This window comes from Fukomys damarensis, unplaced genomic scaffold (genome assembly GCF_012274545.1).
Source record: "Fukomys damarensis isolate Sample0158 unplaced genomic scaffold, DMR_v1.0_HiC HiC_scaffold_39, whole genome shotgun sequence".
NCBI classification, from domain to species: Eukaryota; Metazoa; Chordata; class Mammalia; order Rodentia; family Bathyergidae; genus Fukomys; species Fukomys damarensis.
In genome coordinates, this window is record NW_022900951.1 from 53,396,123 (window position 1) to 53,406,457 (window position 10,335).

Below are 10,335 nucleotides of genomic sequence, written 5' to 3' on the forward strand. Positions count from 1 at the left end.
AGAGGTGATGGCACGGGGTCAAAATAACCAAGACTTTGCAGGCCAAGAGAGGGAAGCAGGAGACAGCACATGTCCCTTCTCTCTGGTGAACTTGTAGTACCCTTACTTGAGCTTGGGTGGCAGAGCTGAGAGCTCCTTCAGGTCAGAACGCCTTCCTTCAGATAGACTGAGTTTGTTTTCTGTTCTCACACCTGGATCTGTTTTGCTGGCCTTATGGTTTCTGTCCTGGGGGCAAATCTTTGCCAGTCAGTGCAGTAGCACTTCCACTGACAGATGTGTACTCAGCTCCGTGTCTTTAGAGCCTGAAGCCCACACACTGTTTAGTTGAGAAGCAGGACTTCCTGTCTGTGTGTTGCCAGAAGATTCAGCCGCCTTTACTGCACTGCTGTGGGGATAGAGACCACCCAGTGCAGTAGAGCTCTCAGTCAAATGGAGGAGACAGGCCCACATGCTGCTGCGAAGATAACGGAATGTTGAGGCCACTTATTGACACAAGCCATCGAGTGGGGTTGGTGAGGAGGGCAGGGGAAGGTTCATGGGTTGGGATGTTTGACCTATGTCTGAATGAATCAGTAGTTTCAAGTCAGACAGTGGGTCTAGGATGTGCAGAGCCCAAGCCCTGGGTGTCAGGTAGAAAGCAGTGTGTTGTCTGCCCTAGGATGTGGACAACGGGGAGCCTCTTAGGTAGCAAAGCAATAGAGCTGTGATCTTGGGAGAAGAAGCTGGTAGTATAGCCTATTGTAAATAGAGGTTGGAGGCTGAGAACAGGAAGGCAGAAGTAATTCAGGCATGGGAACCTAGGACACAGTTGAACATGGGGAACCCTGACCATTTGATAGAAAAACTGTTAAGAGTCAGTGACTAAATACGTGTGAGAAAAGAGGAAGACAAGGATAACTTGAGACCTGGGTGGTTGGTATATTTAGAGACAGTAGTATCAAGAGAGCCAAGAAGATGGGCTTGGATTTGATCTGTCATTGTGGACCCTTATTCCCCCAGAAGAGAGTGTGGGGGGGCAGGAAGCACCCTCTACTGAATCAGCCATTGCCGGTCACACATACCTCTGTTCTGGCTCTAGATTTTGGGAATGGCTCTTAGAAGATGAGAACTGATACTCAGACAGGGTTAGTGTCTTGCCTAAGTTTGCACCCCAGTCACTAGTGGAGCTAGGGCAAGAAGGGCAAGTGGCCTGACCTTCATTGCAATACTTTGGACCCAAACCACCATGAAGAGCGGTCACTGCCCGCTGAACTTCTGCCCCAGACCACTTTGGCTGGCATCTCTTGCCTCTAGGCTGGAGACTGGAGATAGTGGAGTAGCACATGGTTTATTATAACACCTATCCTTGTGACCATGACCTTGTCAGAGCACCTGGGACTGGGTTGGGGATAGGAGCCTCTGGAGGCAAGAAAGCTACTGGAACAGCTGCAGCAGAGCAGGTGGCAGCTTTGACCTTCATTGTCGCACTGAAGCCTTGGGCTGGACAGGAATGTCAGCTGTCTGCTTTGGCCCTGCTGTGTCAATTGCTAGTCTAGAAGGCCAGAGGCTGGGCTGTCTCTGGACCCAGTTTCTCTACTCCAGTGGGCCAGGTGTCTGGTTTGACCCCACGACTCTGCCTCATTTATATCTGACTATAGGACTCAGGCCATGACTTCATGGCTGGGGGTAAGGAGCCACAGGTAGGGATTTCTTGTGTAATTTCTATATTTACAAAAACTTCAAAGTAGAGCTGCCAGCTTCTCTGTGGTTGACCCTGTGAGGTGTCCACAAAAGCAAAGGACCTCCACTGCCTGTTGCATCCATTCTTTACCTCACCCCACAGGGCATTGCCAAGGTGGAGCAGGGCTGCTTGAGATACCTGATGCCCCAGATAAGGTGGAGGCTGACTTTCATGGTCTCATACTTCTGTTCCCTCTAAGTTTCAGTCTCCTAGGAGACTGAAAATCTCTCCTAAGTCTGCCAAACGTCCTGTGGAGAAGAAATTGTCCTTGAACGGGAATCCCTGTGGTAGAGAGTAGACCTTCTAGTGCACATGACTCATTAAGGAGAGAGGTACATTAGAGGGTAGACCCATACACACAAACCTGCTGCCAGCCAGCCAGCAAAGACTCAGTGGCTTAGTTTTGCTGCCACCTAATCCCACAGGACCCTCCTGGACTGTTTGCTCTAGTGGCGCCTCATGTGTGACAGGGAGACTCCAGAAGTGTTGATCGTATGGGCCCCAGAGCTTGGCATCCAGCTGTAGTTCCTACTGAGACTGAGACTGGCATCCTAACAGGTGCAGCAGGGACTGAGTTCTGCCCTGTGACTTAACAAGCTGGAGGCCAGCCAAAGCCTAGAACTGCCAGGCTAGGCCAGCTGAAACAGTGCCTTGCTGAGTGCCCCTCCAGTGAGGTTTGGAATGTGGGATGGGAGTTATTTTGGTCTTGTCTCCCTTTCTCCCTATGCCTCCTGCCCCCGCAGGAATCAAGTTAGAGTGACATTTCTAGCTAAGAGCAGCAGCAGGAGGAGCGAGACAGACAGTGAGTGTGCCCCACCTCCCCATGGTCAGGAAATTGCAGACCTCCTTGATTGTGCATTCTGCAGTCAGGAAGGGAAGTCTCAGCAGCACTACTAGTTCTCAGTGAGGGCCCCTTTCTCTGTGCCCCCCCAGAGAGATAGCAAAGCTAGTAGCTGTAGCTACTGCTGTAGCATCTCTGCCAAGAATGCTGCAAACATAAGAGGACACCTGTCCTCTTAGAATGAAACACATCCCTCTGAGGGATGCAGCCCAATGGCAAAGTAGGTGGCTTTTTTCGGCCTAGCCCTTTAGTGTGTCCTTGTGGGAAGGTAGGAGGAGCTGGTCCTAAGCAGTTGGGGCCTAGGGCTGAGGAAGGTAATCTCTGAGATAGGAGCCAGTCCCAAAGCCCAGCATCTCCTTTAGAAGGCTCTGTCCCTGGGAGTGGGAGTGGGCAAAGGAAATGGGCCTTGGATCAGCCAAGGGAAAGAGAAGGTTTTGGCCAGTGCCTAGCATTTCCCATATGCAGTGGTAAGGTAGCCCCTCTGATTGCCTCCTGGCTTGGCTGCTCAAAGCCAGCCTATTCCGGAAACTTGGGTTGTCACATAGACGGTGGCATCTCAGGTCTTTCCCTGCCCCTCAGGACACTGGCTTTTCCTCCTGTGTTTGCTGAATGTGGGAGAGTACAATGCTTATATCACACCCTGTTTGGGAAGCACCCATCCCCCAGTGAGGGCCACAGAGGAGATGCCATTCCTAACAGGAGGTTAAGAAATAAAGAAGACCAATACATTCACTGAAAGTTGAATAAATTACTTTCACAAACACCCTCACATCTTCCCCCCATCACATGCACTCACACTAGTACTTATTTTTAAAAATTTTATTAGTACAGGGCTGGGGATTTAGCTCAGTGGTGCCACCACCTGCCTCGTAAGCACAAGGAATTGAGTTCGACCCCCCCCCCCGAAAAATTGTATTAGTACAAAGTTTGCATTACATGAAGTTTACATTCATCTTAAGGAGTGGGTGCAGGTACTATACATAACACGGCTTCATATTAGTGCTTATTGCTCTCTGCTGCCCCACGAATTCAGGCCTGAGACTGCCCTCTGGCTACTCTCTCCAGGTTCCTGTACCTGTGGCTGTTTAGTTGGCTATGGTTGTTTGTGGGCTACTCTTTAGAATCTCCTGGAGAGCTCCTAGAAACAAAGAAACAAATGAAACACTAACCCTATCAGCAGAGATTCTAATTTAATTAGTCATGGGGAGGGCTTGGGCCCTGGCCTTTTCAAAGCTCCCCAGGAGCTAATGTACAGCAGGAATGAAGAGCAAAGGAGGAATGGAAGAGCCATAACAAGGGGCACTTTCATGTGGGCCCCACTGACATCCACCCATTGTTTGCCTTGGGGCCTGTGTCTTACATGGCTCCCAGGCCTGAGCTGGACTTTCTGGTTGGGAAAGAGCAGGCTGAACCTGGGGCCCGGGCAGCTCTCTCACAGCCCATTGAGTGAGCACAAGGCACAAGGACTTAATTGCCCAATCATGGTGTGAAGAGGGGCTACTCAGCCTGGGGGTGAGGTAGGTGACATTGGCTGGGTAAGGTCTTACCTCCTGCAGTCTAGTTGCTTCTTCCCCCTAGCTTTCTGTTCTTACTTTATAAACTAGCACAGATCCGAATGTGCCTTAAAGACCATGTGATTACCAAGTTCAACTAGTCCTGACCGAACTAGTCTTCTCAAATGATAACTTTCATATTCCACTTTAGAAATAGCAATAGGCTCGGTCACATCCCCACAGTAACCATAACCACAGAGGTTGGCAGGAGAGTTGTTAATCCCCATTGTGTAGACACAGCAACTACAATTTAAAGAAGGAAGCTGGTGGCCTAAGATGACTTAAGCAGAGAGAAGGAAGCTGGCTTGATTGGAAAAAAGATTTTTCCTCAACTTATCATCTTTGGGCTTTATTACATTTCCTTAATAGGAGATGTTGCTGCCTTTTTCATGCATCTGTAAATCCTACCCTCATTCACATAGTGTTTTTCAAAATTAGATGCTATTTTTTTTCCTCACTCCCTTCTCCGCATAGATAATGTTTTGTGCTAAGAGAATCACTGGTACGTGGTCTATGTAAATGTAGGTGTGGATATTGTCATTGGTCTCCAAAGCCACGTGCTACTGCTTAGCCATTCCTTCTTTGACACTCTCTCCAGGAGACCTGCAGGTATCAATCTAGAGTTTCATTTTTCTCCAGAACTTGCTAGTATGCCCTTTCCCCTGAGTCTGAGGGCTTAGATCAGCTGGGCCCCACACCAGAGAGGGAGTTGGGGCTTCAATCTCCATGGAATCTAGTTTGTGCCAGATGAATGCCTCCATTGCCCTGCCCTGGCACATCACCTTAGCTTTGACCAGAGCATGGCCTGCAGAATATAGCAGTTGAAAATGCTGGCAGCCATGCCCTGGAATCCGCACATCTGGACACAGGGGTTAGGGCCAGGAGCCACACATTCCGACCTCACTCGCCTCAGCCTGCCCAGTGTCACGCTTGCCGCTGGGCACATAAGCCAATTGTCTGTCTAGGCAGCCTGGGCTCCATCCTCAGGGGAATTGACTCTACTGTAGGTGGGGTTAGGGTCACTCCTGATCCAGCTTTAGCAGGCTGGGACAGGTTAGAGGGACAAAGGCAAAGTACCTTAGTTGAGCCTTTAATCACCAAGACATATGTCCCTGACTGTTCCAACTAGGAGGGAGCCTCAGGGCTTCCCAGCTTTCGTGAGATGGTGTATTGTCAGGAGCCAGTGTCCCTGACATCCTGTTCAGTAATAACCCATTACATTCTCTAGATTCTTGCTAAGGAGGGCTGCTGGAGAATTTGTTCTGTAGTCCTCCTCCGAGCTCCCTCGCTCCTTTGTCTTTTGGAGCAACTGCAGACTCTTTGAAACTTCTGTACCTCCTAACTTCACTTCTCCTGAACCATTTGCCTCTGGGTCTGGAGTGGTGTGGGTGCAGCCATTGCCCAGACCCAGAAGGGAATGCTAGCTGGGCCTCTATCTCCACTTTCTCTTTTTCAGTGGGACCAAACATATCTGTCGAGTGCTTGGTACTGTCAAGGGATTTTATTTTGTCTAGTATTTCATTTAATAATCTCAGTACTGTAAGAATTGGATGTAGTGAATCCCATTTTACAGAGGAAGAAATGGAAACATAGAGTTATACAACTTGCCTAGGTCAAGGAGCTAGTCACTAAGGAAATCAGCATTTCTTTTTCTCCATTTAGGTACTGAAGATTGAACCCAGGGCCTTTGTTCATACTGAGTTACACCCCCAGCCCCCTTCCCCACTTCTTTTAACTTGAGACGGTGTCTTGCTAAGTTGTCCAGACTGGTCTTGAACTTGTGATCCTCCTGCCTCAGCCTCTCAAGCCTCCAGGATTACAGGTGTGCACCACTGCTCCTGGCTGGTATCAGGATTTCAATCCAGGCTTATGACTCCAGTAATCCTGAAGGAGCAGAAAAACAGTTTGAGGGGCCTTAGAGTTGGTTTCTTTGAGCCTGAGCTCCCTGATTATTTGGTGTCTGAGAGCAGATGGACTAATACAGTGGAGGAAAACAATGAATATGGGATTAAAAGGTCAGGGCTGCAGTCTCAGCTATGACACTTAACTGAGTGACCTTGGAATAGTCCTTTGGGCCTCAATATACCCATGTTATACTTTTAAAAAATATTAATGTAGAGTCCCAGCACAGACTGATTAAATCAGCCTTCTGGGAAGCCCCCTCCTTGGGGAGAGGGGTGCTGATTTTTTTAATGCTTCCTAGCTGATTCTAGTGTGTGTCCAGGACTGAGAATCACTGAGCTATGTGATTTAGACCACCGCTCCCCAAACCTTAATGTGTGTGCAAATTGTTATGTATAATTGTGATTCAGTGAGTCTGGAGAGGGGAAGGACCAGGCATTGTACATTTCCATCAACTATCCATGTGATGGTCTGGGATCACACTTTTGAGTAGCAGTGTGTTGGAGGGCTCTAGGTAGGAATGAAAAATGTGGCACCCATCTGAGTGACCTTGTCCCCTTCCTGCCAACTCTGGCTAGGCCTGTTACCTGGCACCAGTGGAACAGGTAGCTTGTCACACTCCTGTGAACTCCGTGACCTGACAGGTGGTGCAGATGGGTAAGTTTTGGGGTTTCATGACTGCACCCTCCTACCTTTTTCTGGCTCAGAAAGGGAGGAATAAAGGACGAAGGTACCTTTCTCCCTGCCTCTCCTCTATTCAGCCTCTAGCCACAAATGAGTGAAGCCTGCAGTGGCATTTCAAGAGTGCGTACCAGATGTGCTTGAAGTGGCTATGCCAGACTTGCGATCCTTTCTGTGCCCACCCATCTGGAAATTCTGACTTGCTCTATCCTTTGGTGTCTCCTTTTTGTCCTAATGACGGGAAAGCCAAGCCGAATGCCAGGAGAGGAGGGACGCTGAGATTGAGGAAATGTCTTCTCCCGGGGTGTGGCAGGAATTGGGGACTGGGAAGTGGTTTTGGCATTCAGCTCAGCTGTCCTAGCAACAAAATCTTGTGTTTCAAATCCTCTCTGGGCTGGTCTCACCACATCATCCACACCACCGCTGGCCTGAGAGGTGGACCCTTTCTCAGGCCTTCATCGCCCCCTGCCAGACAGGCTGAAGTATTACTAGCAGGGCTGTCAGACACGATCCAGAGCTCCGAAGTCCTGCTGATTCCTGAATCATCTCATAGGAAAGAAAGTCGCAGTAAGATAGAAAACATGCACGCGTGTGTGTATGCACACACAGATGCAATGCATGTACAGACTGAAGCATTGGTAGTTGTACACAGCTGTGTGTTTCCACACAATACCAGTTGTCGTGGATCATGGATGTGAGCAAAATTGGCTACAGCTATGTGTAGAGACAGATGCTAGAGTGGGTGCTGACCTTATTCATGCACAGAGGTTAATGCACAGAGGCAATGCACAGAGGTTAATCCCTGCCTGGCTCCTGTCTCCTCTCTCCTCTCTGCTCCAGTCCTCATCAGTACGTGACCCTTGAGAGCCCTATGATAATTTCTGACTGCCTTCCACTTTGTTCTACTCTTCCTTCTCTTGTGTATTTGACAAGCATCTCTGAAGTACTGTTTTAAGAGTCCTTTATCTCACCGGTCCTGACTGCTACAATCTCTTCCTGGATGTCTTTTGTGAGCAGAGCACTGGAAAGAGAGAGCAGTTCCGGTCTTGGAAAAACTCCACCAGTCTCTTTGGAGTCCTCTGGTCAGCAGGGCCAGGCAAGATGCTGGCCATAGGCGCTAAGGAAGTGGAGGAAATGTCAAGGACAGGACACCATGGCCACAGCAGTTCTGCTGAAGCCATCAGCCTTCTTCTGCCAACTGCTCAGTGCCAGGGTCCATGGTCCCAGCCCCACTGGTCCTTTGTACCAAGTGGGTTGGGAGCAGGTAGCTGCCTGGGCACTCCCAGAGCTTCACTTCTGGTATTCAGCCTACTCTGGTGACCACGAAGGCCTCCTCTGTGGCTTCAGTCCAGCCGCACATGTCCACTGAGCCGACAGCAGGGCCCAGCTTTGTGTCAGGCAGTCCAAGAGCAGAAACTGGGAGATGACCTAGCTGTTGCCCACCAAGACTCCCACAGGCCAGCATAGCACTCAGCATTGTATTGTGTCACAATAGGTTGAGGTGTGGAGGAGAGTTGGGGCAGTGTTGATGAGTGGTTGGGGGAGAAGAACACTGGGGAAGCTGCTGTCGGAAAGACAGGAAGCCCATGCTGGAGTCATACTGAACTTGGACTTCGACCCCAGCCACTTCTTTGTCGACCGCAGGACATTAGACAAGTCTCTTCCTTTCTGAGACAGTTTACACATCTGTGCCACGGGGATGGTGAAATCTTTGTAGATGACTGTGTATGTTAAGTGAGTTCTGGCGGTCAAAATGCTGGAGGATGGTAAGTTGGAGGACGAGAAAGGGAATAGATGCTGTTAAGTATTTTCTGTCTCCTGGATGGACTCGGGCACTCTGCCCGGGGCAGTAGAAAGGAATGGCTCTCTGAGGAAGACTCGTGGGGAGGACGCAAGTATGGCTTCTTATTCCAGCAGTACTCCCTGACCCCAGGTGATCCTGGGAGTTGCTGCTGGAGTTGAGTGCAGGAGCGGGTGTACAAGTGTGGCGAGGTGGGGGTCAGGCAGGGAACGAGGCTCATTCATGACCACTGTGGCCAGGATAGGAAGCAGAGGGTGTCTTCACTGGGTATGACCTGGAGCAAAGGTACCAGTCCCTCTGTGCTTCACTTGCCATGCTTGGGCCACCAAAACTAAATGTGCCCATCTCCTGGGGAAGAGGGCACCAGCACCCTGCTAACCCCATTTCTGTGCCTATTTCTTTCCCTGTTCTCTTTCAGAAGCAGAGGCCAAGAAAGCATGTGAATGGCTCCGAGCTACAGGATTCCCTCAGTATGCTCAGCTTTTTGAGGGTAAGGCTACTCAATTGCTTGCCCTCCCCCATTCCAAATCTCTCTTTGTACGATGAGTAAATAAGATCCTTTCTCCAAACACACAGAAGCTGCGTGTCCTGCACCTGATCACATTTTGCAGAGCCTTTACTGTGGAAGTTATAACCGCTGTCCTCCTACATTTTTATTTCTTCACTGGATCTTTCTTAGCAACTTACACAAGCTCTGGTATTAGCTATGTTGTAAGAGACCATGTCTTGCCCAGGGCCACTGCTCTATACCACTCCTAGGATAGCCATTCACAGATGCAGTGTGAAGGATACTCTGGAGTTGTGCACCCTGCTGGTCCAGCCTGGATGGACCTCACTTTGTCCACAGTGATGGAATCATTTCTCTTCATTTTTGTTTTATTGTTTTTATTTATTTTTCTCATTGAGTTTATCGGTACATTTTAGGTATACAGTATAGTTACATTCATCATTGGGATCTTGTACCTTTACATGACAGGTCTTGGTTCTCATTTTTTCCCCTTGTTCCTGCCCTCCCTTCACCGTCTCCTCCCCTCCCCATTTATAAACATTTTATTTCCATTTTTTCATTTTGTCATATTTTTTTATTTTCCCTTATTCCCTTTCCCCTACCCGTCCCACTTTCCCTACACCTTTTGCCCTTTTCTTCCTATTTCACATTGTCAATTATTAAGATCTTATGTACTATTATAGCTTTTCACACCAGAGAAACTATTCGGTATTTACAGACGTGTGACTTATTTATTTCACTTAGGAGTATATCCTCAATTTGTATCCATTTTCCTATATGAATGTATCTAATTTCTCATTCCATTTTTCTCTTCATTTTTATTGAAGATTTTTTTATATTTGCTACTTCTTCTCCTTTCTTCTTCCCACACTTCTACTACACTCTGGCTTTACCCTCCCCTCACTTCGTCAATCTAATGAGTCACTTCCACGTGGTCAAATTCAGTGTTCACTTCCCAGTCTTCATCTGAACCCCAGCTGTCAACAATGTGCAGGTGGCCCCTCCTTCCTTTGGCTTCTGGAACACCCCCTCTCCTGGCTGCCTCTCTGCTGCTCTCAGTCTCCTTAGCTGACTCTGCTCCCTCCAACTGCTATATAAATATTAGGCTATCCCAGGCTTAGCTTGGGCCCTCTATTCTCTCAACACTTCTTGCCACGAGATCCTTGTCCAAGTACATCTATACTCTGATGACTCCCAAATATCTTGTCCACACCTCATTCCCAAGCTCCCAACTCATCTATTCAACCTCCAGTTACCTCTCTCTCTCTCTCTCTCCCACTCTCCTTTTTCTCCTCATCTCCTCCTTTTTTTCCTTCCTTCCTTCCTTCC

The 10,335-nt window shown here is 48.7% G+C and overlaps 1 protein-coding gene across 5 annotated transcripts in view; it reads left to right on the top strand.

Moving 5' to 3' along the window:
- The window catches only part of Stard8 (StAR related lipid transfer domain containing 8), a 39,654-nt gene that overhangs the window by 17,705 nt on the left and 11,614 nt on the right, over nucleotides 1-10,335 (top strand). For 4 of the 5 annotated variants that reach the window (XM_033760285.1, XM_010632177.3, XM_010632178.3 and 1 more), the window contains exon 2: nucleotides 8,917-8,988. In XM_033760285.1, coding sequence (XP_033616176.1) covers nucleotides 8,917-8,988 — 72 coding nt within the window. The remainder of the gene's footprint in view (nucleotides 1-8,916; nucleotides 8,989-10,335) is intronic. The other variant, XM_033760284.1, reaches the window with a different exon arrangement.